At 38.8% G+C, this 23,290-nt stretch overlaps 1 protein-coding gene across 1 annotated transcript in view; it reads left to right on the top strand.

The window, feature by feature from the left end:
* Positions 1-17,210, top strand: part of LOC122750740 (40S ribosomal protein S28-like) — a 32,062-nt gene extending 14,852 nt beyond the window's left edge. Inside the window, exon 2 of the mRNA XM_043997549.1 lies at positions 16,977-17,210. Within this exon, the coding sequence (XP_043853484.1) occupies positions 16,977-17,210 (234 nt within the window). The remainder of the gene's footprint in view (positions 1-16,976) is intronic.
* The last annotated feature ends 6,080 nt before the right edge of the window (positions 17,211-23,290 follow it).

Genomic DNA, 23,290 nt, shown 5'->3' with positions numbered 1-23,290 from the left:
TCTCACTCCTGGCCTTAGCATTCCTTTTATCCCTTTGTGAAGTTCTCATGAAGTAATCCTTAGATCTAGTTCTTTGTTGTGGTCTAAGAACTGGGGCCTTTCTCAAGTTTATAGCCCACACTTCACTTTATTATAAGGAGTCATTCTCTCTCTCTCTCTCTCTTTTTTTTTTTTTTTGTGGGGCAATGGGGGTTAAATGACTTGCCCAGGGTCACACAGCTAGCAAGTGTCAAGTGTCTGAGGCTGCATTTGAACTCAGGTCCTCCTGAATCCAAGGCCAGTGCTTTATCCACTGTGCCACCTAGCTGTCCCTACTTTTAAATCTCAAGGTCAAAGGCCATCTAGTCCAACGCTTCCTAGCTGAACAAGAAGCCTTACATACTATCACCTCTATGAAGCTTTTCCTAATCCCTTCATTTATTTTAGTGTTCCTTTCCCTTCTCATTTTGACTTTGTGCTCATAATAGATGTGGATATACATATAGCTGAGGTATATGGGCAAGAAACAGATAGCGTTTGAAGCATTTGCAGTTACTCCCTGTATGGTTTTGGTTCAAGCAATAATATAGAAATCGAGGATGAACTTCTTTTTGACCATGCATGACTGAAGGTACTATTCAATAATGAAAATCTTCTAATTAACCTAGGAACCTAAAAAACTGATAACTCCTATTGATGCAGCAACCCTCCTCAGTTTCCCTTTCTTTCTAAATAGTTCAGTGGTGTAGTAAATAGAGCTCTGGACCTGGAGTCAGTAAAAGCTGAGTTCATAATCCAGTCTCAGACACTTAATAATGTCTGTCTGAGGATCACTGTGTGACCAGGAGAAAGATATTTAACCTCTATTTGCCTCAGTTTCCTCAACTGTAAAATAGGGATAATAAAAGCATCTATCTCACAGGGTTGATATGAGGATCAAATAAGATTATATTTGCACATAGTATAGTACCTGGCACAGAGTAGGTGCTACATAAATGCTTATTCCTTTTCCCTTTCCTTTAAGGCAAGACTACTTTGAGCTGGTCCTGAGAGTAGGGAGGGAGAGGGTTACTTACCTTTTCTTGGAATCCTTGAGCATGTGGATAACTTCATCTCTTTGTGTTTGTTCATTCCTGATCTTAGGCAAATGAGAAAAGTACTAGCAATGTGACCTTGGGCAAGTCACTTAACCTCTGTTGACCTCAGTTTTCTCAGTTGTAAAATGAAAATAAAATAGCACCTATCTTCCCAGGTTGTTGTAAGGATCAAATGCAATAATGTTTGTAAGGCATGTAATACATTACCTGGTTAATAGAAGGTGCTGTATAAATGTTAGCTATTATTGAGAGTAGGGCACATGAAGGCAACAACTGTGTGTGTCTGGAAGATCTAGATGGACCAGCCAAGCTATGGATGCTGAAGGTAATGACTGAGAGCATTGGAAACAGCTGCAGAAGAATAATGAAAGATAATCACTAGATTATGGTAGTGACTTTAAAAAGCATGGCCACTCACAGTATGGAGAAATTTGGACTATCAACTTTAAAAGAACCAATTCTCGGAGGCAGCTAGGTGGCCCAGTGGATAAAGCACTGGCCCTGGATTCAGGAGGACTTGAGTTCAAATCCAGACTTAGACACTTGACACTTACTAGCTGTGTGACCCTGGGCAAGTCACTTAACCCCCATTGCCCTGCAAAAAGAGAGAGAGAGAGAGAAACAATTCTCAGAGCACAGAAGAGAACTATACCTGAGAACTTCATGATTATCCAAAAAATTTCCAGGGTCAGTAATGAGAAGCACCCTTTTACCACATGTGTTCATGTGCCTCATTATCTCTGTACTTTAAGCCAACTCTCCCCATTAATGTTTTGCTTCTGCGTGTGTGTGTGTGTGTGTTGTTTTGTGCCAACCATTTTGACCATACCTTTTTAGAAAATCCCTTTTATAAAAGAAAATGAAGTATAGCTAAATAATTGTCTGTGGGAAACATAGTGGTTTATGAGCATAACTCTTAAAGAATTATACCTTAGAAGTCTGAGAATGAATAGCCAAACCAGTGTGGGTATCCAACCTGCCAGTGTGAGTGTGAGTTAGAGAAGTAGCCCCAGGAAGGGGGTATGACAATCCAAACTTGTAGTTATGACCCTCCTATAAAATGCAATCGAATTGAGGAAAGGGACTTTTAATTTTCTTTCTTTGAATTCTAGGATTTCTCACAGTGCCTAGGACATAAAAGGTACAACTAATTGGTGAAGTGGATAGAGTGTTGGATCTGGAGTTGGGAAGACCAGGCTTCAAACCCAACCTCAAACACTGATTAACTGTGTGGCCAAGAGCAAGACACTGAAGTTCTCTCTGGCTTAGTTTCCTCATCTGTAAAATGGGGATTGTAATAGCACCTACCTCTGAGGGGTGTTGTGAGAATAAAATGAGATAACATTTGTAAAGTGTTTTGCAAACCTTAAAGCATTGCCATTGTTGTTGTTGTTGTTGTTGTTGTTGAGTTGTTTCAGTCATGTCTCTCTCTTCATGACCGCATTTGGTGTTTTCCTGGCAGAGATACTGGAGTGGTTTGCCATTTCTTTCTCCAGATCATTTTACACATGAAGAACAAACTGGATTAAGTTAACTTTTCCAGAGTCAAACAGCCACTAAATGTCTGAGGCCAGATTTGAACTCAGGAATATGTGTCTTCCTAACTCTAGGTATTACACTCTATCTACTTCACCACTTAGCTGTCCCCCAAACATTGCATAAATATAATAGTTAAAAAAAAAAAGTTTGCTGCATTGAATTAAAGTCCCCATGATGATGTTACTTTTTGTTAAAAGGGTATGCACCATAATCCCTTCCTAGCTCCATTGTAATGCAAACTGGTGATCTTCTAAACCAATCCAATAAAGGGCAGAAAAAACCTGAAGTTGAGTGTTTTTCTGCTTGTGTTTGTGAAAAATATTCAGGTCACAAAATATAGCTAATTAAGTAATGTAATATGTTTGCTGGAAGTATGCTGCATATTTCATTCATTTTAATAGCTTCCTTTTTTAGACTTTGAAGGAGAAAAATAATTATATACTATGATCCAGCTGCTTGGCAATTATTTATTTTCTTATCTGATTGTTGCATCTTGTTGATGGCAATGGACAATAAAACATAACCAGTACTTGCCATAAAGTAGATTATGTAGTCAAATTAAAAAAAAAATCCTGAGAGGACATGAGATTGTATATCCAGATGTTTTTGAAAAGACTGAAGTCTTACCTTTTTTTTTTATACTTTGCCAAGATAATCCAAACCCTTAGTTGGAGGCTATAACAACTATTTGCCAAAGTGACACTATTCACAATCTTGTCTCTCAGAGTCCAATGGTTCAGTCTTGTGTGATGGAAAATATATGTTCTGGGACACATAAAAGATGAGTATGAGCCCCAGCTCCATCACTTTTGAGCTGTGTGGCTTGGAGCAAGGCATCTAACATCTTTCAGAATCAGTTTCTTCATCTGCAAAATGAGAAAATATGGCCTCTAAGGTCTCTTCCATTTCTAAAAGTGTGTGATTCTATAAACTTGCACTTATGTAGTGTCATGGCACAAAAAAAGATCCCACTTTGGCTAGCAGGCAAGTTTTTCAAAATTTACTTCTGACAGCTGCACAGACAAGGGATTTACTTTCTTTTTAGAGCAAAGCATCCCAAAGTGTTAGTGAATATAAAATAATATTTATATGGTTACAAACATAAGTTAGCCTCATCCAGAATGGGAAGCTAGTGGTATTTCAACAGGTCAGGATCAGAATATGGATGAAGCTTCAAAGACACATTGCTTGCCCTTGGGTACACAAAGCTAGGGACTGGTATTGAACAGGAGTAGTTTGGGACAAATGCACATAATGAAGCTGCAGTCACCTGTTTAAAAAAACATCTAGGGGAGAACATTAGCTTGGACCTTGCTAGGGTATAAATGAGGACTATTCAATTTGTTTTCATTAAATAATGAAGGCAGATAACAGGCATTTATTAATTGCTACTATGAGTCAGGCACTGTGCTAAATTCTGGGGATAAAAATACAAGCAAAAAGAAAGCCAGTCCCATCCCTCTAGGAACTTATTCTAATGGGAGAAAGACAATGTAGAAGGAATTTGAAAAAGGGATGGAGAAAATACCTGCCTGGGCCATGGTGGCTGAGTCATACTAGAGTGTTAGAACACTATAGGAAGGAGAGTGAAGCATGGTCTTGCTAAATGCTTTCCCAAAACAGAAGCCACAGAAGGAACTCACCAATTAGAGAAGGGGGCTGACTGACATATTATCAGATATCTCTGGGTAAGAAGACCCTAGACATCTGGAGAAGCTCCAGTATGAGAAGGCAGTTGAATCAGAAGAGGAATACCCAAAGTAATAGAGCATCAATTAAGTTGCCTTTTTATTATTCTTTCCATACCAATGGTGAGAGTGAATGAAATAATGAGATAATGCATGAATATATAAAAAGAATGTCTTAAATATTTACTACTTTCCAGGCATTGTGCTAAGCTAGGGGGATAAAGAAAGCAATGAGACAGAGAAAGACAGACAGATAGACACAGATATGCAGAGAAAGACAAAGAAAAAGAGACAGACAGTGTGACAAAGACAGTGAGAGACAGAGGGAGAGGCAGGAAGGGAAGGAAGGAAGGAGAGAGAGAGAGAGAGAGAGAGAGAGAGAGAGAGAGAGAGAGAGAGAAAGCCAGCACCCTCCCTCAGGGGATTTTCAATATAATAGAGAATGAGAACTCAGGTAGGGGATTGGCGCTGGCCCTACAAGGATGAAATCAAAGATGTGAGGGGAGCCACAGGACAATGCCCTTTCAGAAATCATTGATCATATTGATTGTTCCCAGTGCCACATGTGGAAAAGGTGAGGGAATGCATAGCATGTTAGGTGTTTTTTCAGAGCCATGAGGGGAAAAAAACTAAAGTGCTGATAACATGGTGTGAGAAAATAAATGTTAATAATGGATTTCTTGGGAGGGGGATCCAGAGATCAGTTTCTCAGTGCTTTCTCCACCCCCTCCATTCCAGAAAGTCCAGTTCTTGAGAAACGTTAACAAATCTTTTGCATTCTTTTCCCTGATATCATCTGTAGAGTTCATTTAAATGCAGGCCACCTTCAAGTCATTTCAACCCACCTCTGTCAAAAGAGGATAAAAACCCTTGGAAGATGTCATTAGTCTTTTGGCTTTTAGAGGTCTTCTGGGTCTTCTAGGTCTCCTTGAGATCACATACTGTCTCTCTGGGGAGACAGCCTGGAGCTTTGGAGCATTTTCTCCTGATGCCACTAACTGGCATACTGAAACTTTCTCCCTGCTTTCTCTACCATGTGGTCTGAGACTATGAGAAGTTAGGGAGACATGTCATCAATCCTTTGCTGGTATAATCTTAATAAAATAATAATATGCACACTGACAAAACTGGTGCAAAAGCAAAGCAATTATTTTTTTAAAACACAATGGTTAATTTTCCGGCAAGAAACTCCTTAATCTCTGAAACATTGTAATTACACTGGATTGACTTTTCAGTGTTGATAACGTCACAGGAGATGACATTTTAGAGACTAACTTTTTTATTTACATTTATACATAAATATATGGTTCCATGGATAAGCTTTAGAAGGTGTCTTATTCTTAGGATCTTGGGATTGAGGTGGCAGGATGACTTTTATGTCATTTTTTTTCATCTGGCAAGAATTTGAAAAGTTTTAAATAATAATCAGTTTAGTTCTCAGGGTCATGAAGAATTTATTTTCTCACAGCAGGTGACCCTTGCTTGAGTATCAATTAAATTGATAGACTGGACCATGAGAATCACCCTCAAGTGAAATTTTACTCCAGTACTACAGTAGAGAGCATCTAGGTGACACAGTGGATAGAGTATAGGACCTCGAGTAAGGAAGACTCATGTTCCTGACTTCAAATCTGGCCTCAGACACTAACTAGCTATATGACCCCTGGGCAGGTCACTTAACCCTGTTTGCCTCAGTTTCCTCATCTTTAGCAATGGCCAATGAATCCAGAATCTTTACTAAGGAAACCCAAATGGGGTCATGAAGAGTTAAAGATAACTGAAAATGACTGAACAAGAACACTACAATGGAGCCCATATCTCATCAGTGTGTGTACTCTCTCTACTTAGGCAGATTATAATCCATCTATGCCTACTTGTTTTTGGAGGGATCCTGTCTATAATATCCCACAAAAGTTCTTGAGAAGGTCTACAAATGTGGGTATAAGAGCTACTGTGGAATTAAAAATCAGTAAGACATGGAAACTAATTTGGTATAAACAGTAAGGAAGACAGAAGAATCTGAGGTTGGGAACATAGATATTTGGAGAAATAGTGATGCTCTAAAAATAAATGAGGAAGCTTAAAGAAGAGAAAGTTTTAGTGGGAAAAATGAGTTTATTTTTGATGTACCAATTTGACATGTATTTGAAGATGTCCAAGAGATAGCTGAGAATGCAAGACTGGAGTTCAGAAAAGAAGTTAGTGATGAACAAATAGATATGTTGCTTATGTGCATATAGATGATAATTAAACCCATTAGAAAATATGAGATCACCAAGAAGAAAATGTAAAGAGATGGTGAGAAGGTCCAGTATAGAACTTCATGCTCAGGGGATGGCAAATGGATGCTGATCAAAGGATCTTGAAAATGAACAGTCAGAGAGGTAAGGAGAGAACAGGGAACAGGGAGAGAGTAGTATTATGGTAGCTCAGTGAGCAAGACCACAAACTGATACTTTGAATATTCACTCATCAAGGATAGGCTCCTTTGGTTAAATTCCCCCAATCCTGGGCACAATGGCAACTTTTCTCCATAGTTCAGGATGATCAAAAACACTAAAATCATACATGATAGTTGATGTTACTACTATTGTGATGGATTAGTTCACAGCCAGGTAAATTATTCTCATCTTTACCATGTCACCTCCTTATTTTAGAAACTCTAATGGCTATTAGGAACTCAGTCAAATATAAAATCATCTGTTTGAAAACTATTACTCTTTGAAAATGATATGATGGTATACTTAGAGAATCCTAAAGAATCAACTAAAAAACTACTCAAAACAATGAACAACTTCAGTAAAGTTGCAGGATATAAAATAAACCCACATAAATTATCAACATTTCTATATATGACCAACAAAGTCCAGTAGCAAGAGATATAAAGAGAAATTCCATTTAAAATAACTGTAAAAAAATAACTGTAGACAATATAAAATATTTGGGAGTCTACCTGCCAAGGCAAACCTAGGAACTATATGAACACAATTACAAAATAATTTTCACACAAATAAAATCATACCTAAACAAATGGAAAAATATCAATTGCTTTTGGGTAAGCCATGCTAATATAATAAAAATGATAATTCTTCCTAAATTAACTTACTTATTCAGTACCATACCAATCAAACTATCAAAAAATTATTTCATAGAGTTAGAAAAAATAATAACAAAATTCATCTACAGCTGGGTGCCTCAGTGCATAAAACACTAGCCTTGAATTCAGGAGGATCTGATTTCAAATCTGGCCTCAAACACTTGACACTTACTAGCTGTGTGACCCTAGGCAAATCACTTAACCCTCATTGCCCTGCAAAAAAAAAAAAGTCAAGAATATCAAGGGAATTAATGGAAAACGTGCAAAGAAAGATAGCTTATCTGTACCAGATTGAAAACTATATTATAAAGCAGCAATCATCAAAACTATTTGGTACTGACTGAAAAATATAATGTTGGTGGAGTGGAATAGTTTAGGCACACAAAACACAGCAGTAAGTGAATATAGCACTCTCCTGTTTGATAAACCCAAAGACTCTAGCCTCTGGGATAAGAACTCATTATTTGAAAAATCTTCTGGGAAAACTGGATAACAGTATGGCAGTGTAAGAAAATAATTACTAATAATGGATGTTTTGGGGAGACCCAGTTACTCAGTTCTAGCCTTTCCTCACCAGTCACTTTGGAAAAGTCAGTCCAGGAGACTTTGGCTAAACTCAATTTCTAATCCTGTGCAGAGTGGTACAATAGAAATGCAGAATAGATACTTTGACTACCTCAGTCAATTAACTGAGAGAACTGAGGAGATTAAGCCACACCTATCTGGACTTTGATTTTGTGCTCATGGGGTCAGTTTCCCATTAAACTTTGATGTCATCATGATAGAGTTCATTTTAATATGAACCACTCTCAGTTCACATAAATCAGTGGAATTGAATGATGCTAGCCAATTAGCTTTGAACAGTGTGTAAGCAGCCACCTGTATTGAAAGGAGGAAAAAGACTCAGACCACAAAGCCAGCGTCATTCTTGGCTTGCACTCTAGGCTCAAAAGGCTGTCTGGTTGGTGAGCATTCTCCTCTGAGTACAGTATAGGTAATGTAGAGACAAAATGGCACTTGGAAGCTCTTCTGCTTGTGTTAAAAGCCACACAGTCAATTTTTTACTAATATTAACATACATTAATAATAAATGCTTACTGCCTAAACTGGTGCAATAGCCATTATTATATAAATAGCCATTAATTTATAAATAGCAATATTTCAGAAAACCCATTTTGACCCCCCAGTAATTTAGCTAGAAACAGTTGGCAGCCCCCAAAATTTAAATAACACAGCAGAAACTAGGCATAGACCAGCATCTTACACTGTACACCAAAGTAAAGTCAAAATGAGTACATAATCCCATAGGCAAATTAGAAAATGAAGGAATAGTTTACTAGTAAGATCTATGGGGACGGGAAAAATTTATGAGCAAAGATGAGACAGAAGACATTCTGAAATGAAAAATGCATCATTTTCATTGCATTAAATTAAAAAGGTTTTGCACAAACAAAACCAATGCAAACAAGATTAGAAGGAAAGCAGAAAGCTGCAAAACAATTTTCACAGCCAGTGTCTCTGATAAAAGCCTCATATCTAAAATGTATAGAGAACTGAATGAAATATATAAGAATACAAATCAGTTCCCAATTGAGAAATAATCAAAGGATATGAACAGGGAGTTTTCAGATGGAGAAATCAAAGCTATCTATAGCCATATTGAAAAAAGGAAGTTCTCAATCACTACTGATTAGAGAAATGCAAATTAAAGCTATTCTGAGGTACCACCTCACACTTATCCAACTGGTTAATATGACCAAAGAAAAAAAAAGGAAAATGATCAATGTTGAAGGAGATGTGGGGAAATTGGAACTCTAATGCTTTTTTTTTTTTTTTTTTTTTTTTTTTTTTGCGGAGCAATGAGAGTTAAGTGGTTTTCCCAAGGTCATACAGGTAGTAACATGTCAAGTGTCTGAGACTAGATTTGAACTCAGGTCTTCCTTAATCTAGGGCCAGTGTTTTATCCACTGTGCCACCTAGCTGCCCCAACTAATGCACTTTTTTTTTTGTTTTGTTTTGTTTTTTTGTTTTGTGTAGGGCAATGAGGGTTAAGTGACTTGCCCAGGATCACACAGCTAGTAAGTGTCAAGTGTCTGAGGCTGGATTTGAACTCAGGTACTCCTGAATCCAGGGCCGGTGCTTTACCACTGTGCTATCTAGCTGCCCCAACTAATGCACTTTTGGTGGAGTTGTGAACTAACTCATCCAACCATTCTGGAAAGCAATTCAGAACCATGCCCAAAAGGCTATAAAACTGTGCATATCCTTTGACCCAGCAATACCACCACTAGATCTATATTGCAAAGAGGTCATAAAAAGGGGGAAAGGGCCCATATGTACAAAAGAGTTTATAGCTGCTCTTTTTGTGGTGGCAAAGAATTGGAAACTGAGGAGATGCCCATCAATTAGGGAATACCTAAACAAGTTGTGCTCTAAAATGTAATGGAATATTATTGTGTTATAAGAAATGATAAGCAGGCAGTCTTCAGAAAAAAACTTGGAAAGACATGAATTGATTCTGAGTGAAACAAGTAGAACCAAGACAACATTGTACATAGTATCAACAACAATGTGTGATGATCAACTATGATAGACTTAGCTCTTTTCGGCCATACAATGATCTAAGACAAAAAAAGACTCATGATGGAAAATGCTCTCAACATACAGAAAAAAGAACTATGGAGTCTGAAGATTGAAACACACTATTTTCATTTTTGTTGTTACTTTTGTTATTGTTGTTGTTTCTTCTTGCGTATTTTTTCTTTTGTTCTGACTCTTCTCTTTCAACATGACAACATGACTAATGTGGAAATATGCCTAACATGATTATAATGTATAACCTATATCATATTTTTAGCTGACCTTAGGAGAGGGAGAAGTGGAGGGAGGGGTGAAAAATTTGGAACTCAAAATCTTACAAAAGTGAATGTTGAAAACTATCTTTACATGTAATTTTTAAAAAATAAAGGTCTAGTAAAAAGAAAAAAAATTAGCTGTTTGGCATTCAAAGCTCTTCATAACATGGCCCCATCTGCACCTTTCCAGTTTTCTTACATGTTATACACCATCATGTACTCATTGATTCAGAGACACTGTACTCCTTAATGTTTCTCTAGCAAGATACTCTCTCTTTTTACTCTGTATTTTTACTGGCTGTCCCCCACACCTGGAATGCTCTCCTTCATCATCTCTACCTCCTGTCTTCCTTCAAATTCCACCCTAAATCCTACTTTCTACAGGAGGCCTTTCCCAATCTCTATTCCAGTAACATCCCTCTGTTGATTATTTCTTATTTAGGATTTACTTTCTAAACTAATTCTTATTTAGTAAATAATTTGTTTGTACATCATTATTTATATACTTTCCCTCTAAGACTGTGAGCTTCTCTAAGACAGGAGCTTGCTTTTGCCCTTCTTTGCATCACCAGCTCACAGCCCAATACCTGGTACATAGTAGGAACTTTACAAATATTCATTGATTGACCTGTCAGTGAGTATTTCTTTGGAGTAATAGGGCTGTGACTGTGGTATGCAGGAGTAGCAGATACTTTAATATAACTTTGGGAACTCTGAGGTAAACCAATGATCTGTCAAGATTGATGTTCATCAAGCATAGATGGGTAGACCTAGTATGTACACTTACTATATAGTCTTTGCACAACATAAGCATCGCCCAACCTAGTAAACCTATATCACAGGGTTTTTCTGAAAATTTTGATCCCTAGTATTTTAAGGACAATAGAACCTAGAAATCAGGAAAAAGTAAATTGTAATTTATTTTTATACTATAATTTATTTTTAAATCTGTGATGAATAGCAAAATAAATAAATAAGTGGTAACACTAATGTTTAAAAAAATCTGTTTTTCAAATACAGTCCTTTATGGAGTTGTTTGTTTCTATTATTCAGGTTATTCTCTGATACTAATTTAGTTACTTAGGAAGGTAGATTCACTCTTATAGGCCACCAGGGCATTGTTTAGTTCATTACCTCTATAATGTGCTAAATATCTTAAACATCAAAATCCCAGAGAACACAAGGGCAATAAACAGTCTAATTCACTCTTTTGGAGACCAAGAAAATAAGAAAATTAGTATGCTGCATCATAGAAAGTGTTCTTATAAAGGACATAGGAATGAAAAACAAGTTCTATATGCATATGCAAGTGGAAGTAGTTATAAATATCTATATGTGACATGGTAATCATTTAGAGTACAGCAACAATTTTCTGAAGCAAAATGGTGATTTAGGGGAAGAAAAGATGTGACACAAGAGAATTATAATATTTAGATTGTAGGAGTCATAATGGTAAGATAGAAAGGTTTAGAAAGTAAGAACATGAGTGTTTCCCAAAGCAATGTTTTCAGACCAAATTTTGAAACTTGTCTATATTTCAAACAGACTGTTGTTGATGGAGTCTATTTATAATTAACTTGCTTTTCTATCCATTAGCTAACTAATCACTTCCCTAATGTACAATTTTCATAGTAGCATGCAACCCTTGTACATAAAAGTGCTATCCTGGTCCCCAATGGCAGCTGGGTGACACAGGGGATAAAGTATATGCCCTAGAGTACAGTATGTTCTATTATTATTATTATTATTATTTTCTTTTGCATGGTTATTAATCATTTCTATTATTTGCTCTTTGGCCATATTATTAAGGATATCTTTGTTTAGTATTCACTTAGGTGTGTATTGTTTGCTTATATTTCCTACATGAATTTGTTTTTGTTGGGTTATGGACTATAAAGATAATATTTAATATTTTGCAGGGGCTTTTTTACATTTCTAAGCATATATTTCTACCCTCTCTTATGATGTATTTTATAAAAGTACCACTTCATGATTTTTTTTTTGCGGGGCTATGAGGGTTAAGTGACTTGCCCAGGGTCACACAGCTAGTAAGTATCAAGTGTCTGAGGCTGGATTTGAACTCAGGTCCTCCTGAATCCAGGGCCAGTGCTTTATGCATTGCACCACCTAGGTGCCCCACACTTACTGACTTTTTAAAAAAATCTATGTTATTTAATGTCATCCACCAGAAAATGTAATGTCTTTAAAATCTTTTTTTTTCAACAATTTTACAAACTTAGTTTTTCTTTTAGTTTATTTGGTGTTAGATTTATCCATTTCTGTGAAAAGAAAGTTAAAGTACCCTATAATTATTATTTTATTATCTAAAAGTATTTTTGTAATTTGGTTAATTAGCTCTCTTTTTATAAATGTAGCATAGGGTTTAATAATTATGTTGTTTTATTGTCTATTGTGCTTTAAAATATAACAGTTTTCAAAAACAATAAAAAATAAAATATAATAGTTTTCTCTTTCTCCCTTTGGACTGTAAGGATTCTTTTTGTTATGGTTGTCTTCTTTGATTTCAACTCATTTTTTAGAAAACATGACACATAGTAAAAAATCATTTTCCAGGTCTACATATTTATTCTTTATAGTTTAAAAAAGTTTCTTTCTGTAAACAACTGGTGGCACTGTCTGGAAGGGTTCAAAGGTTTAAGATGGAAAGTGAAAACAACATTTATATTCTCCTCTGCCCTACACCCTTTTGGAATATAGAGCACAACCACTCTTGCTAAACCACCCATCTCTCCTCTCACCAGGCAGTACTACTCCTTATGGGATCATCTCTCCACTGAGCCAGCTTTGGGGGAGAAAAGAATGAGGAACGTACCACAGCTCACCAGCTCCCAGTATTCTAGCTACACTGCCAATGGTTTATCAGCAAGCTTGAGGGATAGAAGCAAAACCTTGGGTCCAGTTTACTTTAAAACTTTCTTCACAGTGATTTTTCCACAGTCAGAAGTTAAGAACTCAAAAAAATAGAGATACTATGTAGAAAAAGCTTGCTAACTTCAGCAGGTGGGGGAAGAGGAAATTCAACTTTTACAGACCTTTCTCTAATCTTAGTTACATTCTGTTGCTTCCACATTTCTTCTCAGTGGGGTTCTCTAGGCAAAACAGAAAGTGAACAGATTCTCAGCACATTAACGCTTCAATCTTAGTCTCCATTCAAAGGGTCCCTTATAATAGCATTCTCTCTGTCTGTCTCTGTCTCTCTCTGTCCCTGTGTCTCTTTCTCTCCTCTCCTTTCCTCTCCTCTCCTTTCCTCTTTTCTCCTCTTGTCTCCTTTTCTTTCCTCTTTTCTCCTCCCCTCCCCTCTCCTGTCCTCTCCTCTCCTCTGTAAACAACTTGTTTTTTTTTCAGGTTAATACTGTAGATCCAATATTACCTTGCATTACTTCTAATCCCTTTGTATCTTCTATCTTTTAACTTTTCATTTTTAAACATATGACAATTGCTTTGGGGGGGAAGGGAGCTTCACTATTACTGTCCCCTATACTCTTCCCCTATAATTATTTTCCATCAAAAGGTAAAACAAATACTTCTATTATAATAAATATCTTCAAGCAAAATAAATTAATGTAATACCTGGTCTGAAAATGTATAACTTATTCTACACCTCTTACCCATCAACTTTCTATCAAGAGATAGCAAAATTGATTCATCATCATTCTTCTGGAGTTATGATTGGTCATTGCATTGATCAAGTTCTTAAATCTTTCAAAGAGGTTTCCTTTACAATGTAGGAGTCATTGTATAAATTGTTCTCCTAATTGTCAATTTATGCAACTATTTAGTGTAGACAAAAGAAATGCTTTAGAAAAAAAAGACTAGTACAAAGAAAAAGACTTAAGCATCATAAACTCTCATAATCTCCTGGTGAAGCTAGGTGGCACAATGGATAGAACACTAGCCTGGGAGTAAGGAGGACATGAGTTCAAATCCTTACTAGCTGTGTGACCCTGGGCAAGTCACTTAACCCCAATTGCCTCAAATATCTGGAGTCATCTCCAGTCACCCTGATGTATATCTTGCCAGTGGACCCAGATGACTCTGGAGGAGATAGTAAGGCTGGTGATTTTGCATAGCCCTGCCTCACTTAAATCCAATTCATTGCAAGTCATGATAGCACCTCCCAAAATCTTTTTTTTTTTTGTGGGGCTCTGAGGGTTAAGTGACTTGCCCAGGGTCACACAGCTAGTAAGTGTCAAGTGTCTGAGGCTGGATTTGAAATCAGGTCCTCCTGAATCCAGGGCTAGTACTTTATCCACTGCGCCACCTAGCTGCCCACCCCTCCTTTTTGTCATGGTCCTCTTCAAGAACAAAGGACAAACAGCAACAACAATGCATTCTCCTGGGAATTTGAAATTTGAAAGCTAGAACATAAAGAATTTGGCAGGACTCCTGAAGAGGAAATTTATGATCACTTTGGCTCTTCTCTTCTCTGTTATGGTCTCTATCTTCTGGCATGCAAAGCTAAGGGTTGGGCTCCTTTTTCCATTCCACTACTTTAAGAATAACTGTATTAGCTATAGGAGGCACCTTCTGAAATGGAGCCTACATCTTCTGAGGCACTTGGTACTGCCAAGGTTGGAAATATCATTCTCAATGTCATCATTCAGTCAACAATGCTTAGGAAAGAAACTGAACGTAGATGAGTTAACCAAAGGCCCAGCTTCAAGCTTGATGCCTGAGCACCTAATTTAGCTGCCATGTAGTGCCAGTGTTCATTTCTTCTGGACAGGAGGGAGAGCACTCTTCTATCACTTCTCACTGAAAGAGAGAGAGAGGATTATATACATGTATAAATGCATATATAAACACACACATACATATCTACATATGTATATAAATACATACATACATGCATACACGCATATGTATATCCCCCTGGAAACAAAGGAAGACAAAACTAGTGAGCAAAGTCACTCCTTTTAAAGTCCATAAGTGGTCAGTAATTCCTGTTTCAGTATCCAAACCTCTGTGATGCAACTGACAAAGCCTTCTGACTCTTCATAGACATCAGGCAGTGCAAAGAAGGGGCAGCAAAGGACCAACCAGGATTGTATGCATCATGAAAAGTGCTAAGGCTTTCAGTACTAAACATGAGTAAGCAGTAGATTCTTGAGTAGAAGCTCAGCTTTCCAGTGGAAGTGGAGGTATACACACTGCAGTCAGCTTGTGCCAGAGTTGTTTAACATGTAGAGTGAGCATTTATGCTTATGAAATCAGTAAATGCTAAAAATCAGGAAATATTCCTTTGTTAATTGTCTAGATTTAAGAAATTAATGAAAAAAGAAGAGAATTATTATAGTGCATATTAAACTTTAAAATGTATAAGGTATGTATAAAGATGTATTCTTTTTTTTTTTAATTTTTTTTTTTTGCGGGGCAATGGGGGGGTAAGTGACTTGCCCAGGGTCACACAGCTAGTAAGTGTCAAATGTCTGAGGCCTGATTTGAACTCAGGTACTCCTGAATCCAGGGCTGGTGCTTTATCCACTACGCCACCTAGCTGCCCCAAGATGTATTCTTAAACTTAAAAATGTATAGGTGTTTTTTTTTCAGTGATGGTTGTTAAACACTTATCATCAATGTGTCCCTAAGTGGAAGTATCCCAACCAAAATCATCACAAAAAATGACAAGAATTCAAGCTTATCCCCAAACATGCTTCATAGGATAGCCATTGTGACATATTTATATATTAAAATTAGTTCATTCATCTTCCAGTTGATAGACACTTACTCTGTTCCCAATTCATTGCTAGAATGAAATTTCTGCTATAAAATATTTGTATTTCAAACAATTAGTAAATAAAAATTTATTAAGCCTCTACTACTTGCCAGGTCCAATACTAAATAATGGGAATATATAAAGAAGCAAAAGATATTCTGTGCCCTCAAGCAGCTTATAATTTAAGGAGGGAGACAATATGCAAACAAACATATACAAAGCAAGATAGATGATATAGATCTGGATCTGGATATGGATATAGACATAGACATAGATATGGAGATGGAGATGGAGATAGATATAGATATAGATATATGGATAAATGAGAAATAATTAACAGAACAAAGACACTAGAATAAAAAGAAGTTGGGAAAGTTCCTGCAGAAAGTGGAATTTTAGTTGAGACTTAAAGGAAGGCAGGGAGGTCAGTAGTCAGATCAGAAAAAGGAAAGCATTTCCAGGCAGAGGAGACATCCAGAGAAATGCCCAGAGATGAGAAATGGAGTAGTTTCTTTGTGGGACAGCCAAGAGGCTGGTGTCACTTAATCAGAAAGTACATGTTGGTGAGTAAAGTATAAAAAGCCTGGAATGGTAAAAGAGGGCTATGTTATGAAGGGCTTTGGATGCAGAACAGAACATTTTGTATTTGCTCCTACAAGCAATAAAAAACAACTGGATTTTTTCAGTGGCAGGGGGTGGTGAATAGAGGATGGAGTTTGTTTTGATCTGGGTCAATTTCAGTCCAGTCCCTGGTAGTTAAAGTTTGATATTGAAACAAAATGTGACTTTAACTTCAACTGTTAACAGGAGGTTTAATTAGCAATAGAAGGAGAAGGATGTTCAATGAAGATAGGCATGAGGACAGCTCAAGTTAATTCAATAAGTGGAGTTCCCTTGTCCTAATTGCCTTAAATGATGTAGCGACATAGCATTTAAGAGTGCCTGGATCTCCTTGAGTCTGTTTTGTATTCTGGCATTGAAAAGAGACGTCTCTCTTGTCTCTCTCCTTCCTCTGTTGCCGCCGCCATCATTGACACCGGCCGCGTACAGCCCATCAAGCTGGCTCGGGGAACCAAGGTTCTGGGCCAAACCGGTTCTCAGAGCCAGTGCACCCAGGTGCGTGTGGAGTTCATGGACGACATGAGCCGCTCCATCATCTGCAACGTGAACGTGCTCACCCTGCTCGAGTCAGAACACGAGGCCCGGAGGCTGAGATGAAACCCGTGGGTGGAGGCCCCTAGGCTGCTGCTTGTGGAAAGACTGTTAAGAGATATGTAAAATAAAGAGTTTTGTCTAAAAAAAAAAAGAGAGAGATGTCAATGGTTTGAAACTTTAGTCCCTAAATCACCCAAGTTTCAAGGATGGTCTCAATGCCTCTTAAGAAAAAACTAGGGTGGCAGCTAGGTGGCACAGTGGATAAAGCGCCAGCCCTGGATTCAGGAGAACCTGAGTTCAAATCCGGCCTCAGACATGTGGTAAAATATGAAAGTTTTTAACAGTCGGTTAGGATAACTGAAAGACGCCAGTTTTTCAAGGACCACCCTTTTGGGGAGGAGATGAACAGTCCGCCTGCTGCGCATGTCAGACTGCCTGCCGGGTACAGTCCGCCTGCTGCGCATGTCAGACTGCCTGCCAGGTACAGTGCGCCTGCTGCGCATGTCAGACTGCCTGCCAGGTACAGTGCGCCTGCTGCGCATGTCAGACTGCCTGCCGGGTTTTTTGACTTCCGGGGTGGAGAACAGGAGAGAGGCCTTTTTTGCCTGCTTGGCGGGACTCCTGACGGCGCGGCACGGACTCTCTCTCCAAAGGTGGCCTTGTCGGTTGGTGGCCTTGTCGGTTTGGTGAGTTGTTATAAGGAATATAGACTAAGCTTAGACTTAAGACGATTTGTATTGTGTTTCTACTTTCCTATCCTTCTAACCAACATCACCTTGTGACTATCATAACTATAAATAAAAAGGTCTATCTAGAAAACCAAAACCTGCTTCCATTTACTAGTTTGGGAGATAAATTAAGGGAAAGGTTAAGTAGGGGAGATTTATGATCTAATATCCAATTTTAAATCTCACAGTTTGGCGACCACGAAGGGACCTTAAGGACCCTCCCACCCTCCCTAGTTTGGCCATAAACCGGCCAATTCGGTGGATTTTCCAAATTACCCCCCCCCCCCCACGGACTTTCCCTTTGTCTAATCTCCCTTAAAGACTTTAAGCCTCTAAGAGTCTTGCTTTAAACAGAAAAGCCAGCCCAGTTTAAAGGGCAAGATGCTCGAATATTCTACTATCCCTTTGATTTTTCTCATCGGAATGTATTGGGACAGCATAACATCCCGACTTAGAGGAATAGTTTACTCAATGGTCCTTCATAACATTATTGGTTTTTTCCTCATTCAGGCAGCAAAAAGTTTTTTGTATAATAGTATACGTGAGAATCTTTGGGAAAATACGTTTAATATAAGTAGAAATTTTATGCCTGCAATTGAAATACCTTTTAATACCACATCCATAGTTCATACGACTAAGGATTTTATTTTTTTTTGGTTTTTTTTTGTTTTTGTTATTATCATTGTTTTTGTTATTATCATTGTTATGATATGGGGGAAATTCTCACATATGGAGAGAGACCTCGAAATGAAATTCTCACATATGGAGAGAGACCTCAAAATGGCTGTTTCTACTAGAGATGATCCAAGTTCAGAATCAGATCAGCAGAAACTACTCCCTCTGCAGGAAGCTATAGAACATAGTAAGAAGGGAGTGCCAATTCAAGTCAGAAAATATAGCCCCTTTAGACCAAGTGACTTGAGCGCATGGAAATCAATCATCCCTAGTTTTGAGAAAAATCCAAACACTGTAATTTCACAGTTAAGGACTATATTTAATGCATATCAACCCAGTTGGGCTGATGTTACTTGCCTTTTGGAAACTTTACTGTCCCCAACTGAGATTACAGATATTATCTCAGCAGGAAATGCCCTTGTTGCGAAAGGTAAGGCCGATGTGGAATGGCCTCTAAAGGATCCAGAGTGGAATTATAATGATGATAGGGATTTCCAAAGATTAAAAGATGCTAGAGAAACACTTCTGAAGGGAATGGAATCTTGCTCTAGAAAACCGGAAAACTGGCAGAAATTTTTAAGCCTACCTCAGGAGGCTAATGAAAGACCAAACAGATTTTATGATAGACTTTGTGAGGCCGCTAGACAGTACACCAGATTGGATCCAGTAGATTTAAGAGATTCCTGTATCATTCTCAACACATTTGTTTATAATTCACTGCCAGAAATACGCAGATACTTTCTGAAACAATGTCCAGACTGGAGAAATCTCTCAGTAGATAGAATTAAGGAACTTGCAAATTATGTCTTTGACTCACGTGAGGAAGATCCAGATCACCCTAAACAGAGCATTCTGGCACCAGCGATTACTAGTCAGCCATGTGGATACCGGAGCAAGGACACTAAGGTGTGTTGTTACTGTCGTAAGGAGGGGCATGAATTGAGAGAATGTAGGACTTGGAGAAGAAATTCTAATTCTAATTACAGGCGAAATCAAAATAGAAATAGATCTTTTTGGAGGAATACAGAAAGGCAGTACCAGAATAATGGTAACCAAGACCCCCCTCAGAAGAGGACACAGGAATGATGGTGTCTTGGGGAGGAATGGAACATAGATAATGAAAGCCATATATTCCCAGATCCGGATTTTTTGAATGCACTTGTGCCAGTCCATTCACCTCCCCAGAGTAATGAACCACATGTCACCTTAAAAGTGGGGGAGACTTATTATGATTGTCTGCTAGACACAGGAGCCTCTAAATCAGTATTAGTAAGCAAACCAGATGCTGGGTGTAGACCTGTAGGATTTTTGAATGTAGTGGGAGTCTCAGGAAAGAGCCAGAGAGTGGCAAAATTGAATCCTCGCATGGTATCTATGGGGCCCTTAACAGTGGAACATTCATTTTTACTCATGCCTGATGCCCCTGTAAATTTATTAGGTCGTGATCTCCTTTGCAAGCTTAGAGCAACCATATCTTGTGCTCCAGATGGGGCTGTCTCCTTACAATTGCCAGAGGATACTGTTCATTTATTACCAATTTTACTTACAGAAGCTCAAGGAACAGCAGGGGAGGTATCCAAAATCCCCTCTGACATTCCTGAGTCTTTATGGGCCTCATCCCCTAATGAGGTGGGGCTCCTTAAGTCTGCCATGCCTGTTACCTTTAAAGTTAAGGGGGGACCACCCCCCTCCATTCCACAGTATCCATTGTCTAGGGAAGCAATAGAAGGGATCACCCCTATAATTGAGGCTTTGAAAAGCCAGGGTATTATTATTCCATGTCATCACTCTCCATGCAATACTCCCATTTTGCCAGTTAAAAAAACCCAAGCCTGGGCCAGATGGTAAACCTGTTTATCGTTTTGTGCAAGATCTTAGAGCGATTAATAATTATGTTATTCCTAGACATTCCATAGTTCCAAACCCGGCTACGATAATTTCCTCGATTCCCTATGAATCTACATGTTTCACAGTGGTAGACCTTTGCTCTGCCTTTTTCTCCATACCAGTACATGAGGACTTCCAATATTTATTTGCTTTTACCTGGAAAAATAGACAGTGGACCTGGACTAGACTCCCACAGGGATTTGTAGACAGTCCCACATTATTTTCCCAAATTTTACAGCAGGATCTGGCCTCTATTACCTTTAAAGCCTCCACACTAGTACAATATGTTGATGACTTACTTTTGGCCTCTCCTAATGCTGAAATTTGTCAGGAAGATAGCCGTCACTTACTGCTGGAGCTGCACAAGAGAGGACACAAGGTTTCCAAGACAAAGGTACAATGGTGTTTGCCCCAGGTAGAATATTTAGGATTTATTTTGGCTGCTGGAACTCGCTCTGTCTCTTCTAAGAGAGTCCAGGCCATTCAACAACTCTCTGCCCCCACTACTAAGAGGCAGTTGAGAGCCATTCTGGGAGCAGCTGGGTACTGTAGACAATGGATACCCTCTTTTGGTGAAATTACTAAACCCCTCATAGCTCTTACAAAAAGTTCTGTTCCAGACAGTTTACAGTTGGATCCCCAGCATCTCTCAGCCATAAAAGAATTAAAACGGGCCTTGTTATCAGCACCTGCCCTAGGACTGCCAGATTATAGTAAGCCTTTCACTCTCTTTGTGCATGAACAAAGGGGGGTGGCTTCTGGAGTCCTGACTCAGTCACTGGGGCCTAACCAACGTCCTATAGCCTACTATTCAATTCAGCTGGACCCTGTAGCGGCTGGAGCGCCACCTTGCCTTAGAGCAGTGGCGGCCACAGCGCTTTTGGTAGAAAAAGCCTCTGATTTGGTCCTAGGTAACCCTCTAACTGTGCAATGCCCTCACGAAGTGGAGGCTCTCTTACTACGTCACAGGACACAAGCCTTTTCAGATCAAAGGCTGGCTAAGTATGAAATAACCCTGTTAGGTAATGAGAATATCACTTTAAAACGCTGCACAGTTCTTAATCCAGCAACACTACTCCCTAACTTACCATTCTCGGGGGAACCGTTGCATGACTGTGCTTCTTTAGTTGATATGGCTGAAAAACCCCGTGATGATCTTTTTGATACACCTTTAGAAAATCCTGATCTTGTCCTCTATACAGATGGTTCCTCATTTATGAGAGAGGGAACCCGTTTTACTGGAGCTGCTGTAGTTTCTGATTATGACACCCTCTGGGCAGCTTCTCTGCCTTCCCATTTTAGTGCACAGGCTGCTGAACTTGTGGCTCTTACACAGGCCTGTAATATAGCTAAAGATAAGAGTGCCACCATTTTTACTGACTCGAAATATGGCTTTGGCATATGCCACTTTATTGGTATGATTTGGCGTCAACGAGGCTTTCTAACATCCTCGGGCAAGGCTATTGCCAATGGGGACCTTATCAAGGACCTCTTAGATGCCCTAAAACTGCCTTCTTCCCTAGCCGTTGTACATTGCCCTGCCCACACAGGGAATAGTGATCCTGTTTCAAAGGGAAATGCACGAGCCGATTCTGCAGCCAAGCTTGCTGCATTAGAAGCTCCTGAACATGTATTTAACCTTTCACCTTCTGAGGATATTCCTTCCAACCTAACCTATGACGATTCTGAAGTAGAAAAGTGGAAAAAGAAATTTAAGGCGAAACAGATCAATGGCATCTGGGTGTCTCCGGAAGGTAAGCCATTTCTTCCCCGGAAATTCTACCACCAGGTATGCCTCTCTGTTCACAGAAAAGGCCATTTTGGTACACAAGGCATTGTAGACTCTATTAAGAGAACCTGGATAGCACCAGGTGTGACTAATACAGCATCTCGAATCTGCTCGGGCTGCTCCACATGTCAGTCTTATAATCAGTATGCTTTTAAGGTCAAAGCTTATGGAGGGCGTCCTCTAGCATATACACCTTTTGAGCACTTACAAATTGATTATATTACTATGCCAAAAGCAGGACATTATAAATTTTGCCTTGTTATAGTTGATCAGCTCACTCGGTGGGTGGAGGCCTTTCCCAGCCCCCGAGCCACAGCTGCCTTTGTTGCCAAAATTCTTCTTAAAGAGATAGTACCTCGTTTTGGCCCACCAGCCCGCATCGATTCTGACAAAGGCACACATTTCACTGATTCGATTTTATCCCAAATCTACTCTTTCTTGGGAGTGACTCCAAAATTCCACACGCCCTACCATCCACAAAGTTCAGGCCAAGTCGAACGTATGAATAAAGAGCTTAAGAGTATGATTGGCAAATTATGTACTGAAACCCATTTGAAATGGCCTGATGTTCTACCATTGGCATTATTCTATCTACGAAGTAGACCAAGAGGAGAACTTCATATATCTCCTTATGAAATGCTTTTTGGTCACCCTCCTATCCAAGCTAAAACTTTTTCCCCAGTTTATACATCACTGGTGGGAGGTGATACTTCTGTTGCTTCCTATATACAGGAATTACAGACCAGGCTACGTGAACTCCATGAGGCAGGAGCTGTGGTCCAGGCAGGACCATTAGACTTTTCATTGCATAACTTCAACCCAGGAGATAAAATATATGTAAAGAATTTTCAGAGAACCAGTGGAACTCAACCTGCCTGGGAAGGACCTTTTCAGGTATTATTGACAACTCCTACTGCCATTAAAATTGGTGAAAAAGACTCATGGATTCATTGCTCTCATATAAAGCCTGCACCATTCATAGGTGAAGAGATTTCAGATAGACCTGAGGTAGACGCTAAAGAGGTAAAAACCCTAACGATAGCAACTGTTAAAGAGCAAAGAAA

The sequence above is a fragment of the Dromiciops gliroides genome, chromosome 1, assembly GCF_019393635.1.
Source record: "Dromiciops gliroides isolate mDroGli1 chromosome 1, mDroGli1.pri, whole genome shotgun sequence".
Taxonomy (NCBI): Eukaryota; Metazoa; Chordata; class Mammalia; order Microbiotheria; family Microbiotheriidae; genus Dromiciops; species Dromiciops gliroides.
Note: the sequence above shows the minus strand (reverse complement) of the source record. Positions and strands in the feature narration are given on the sequence as shown.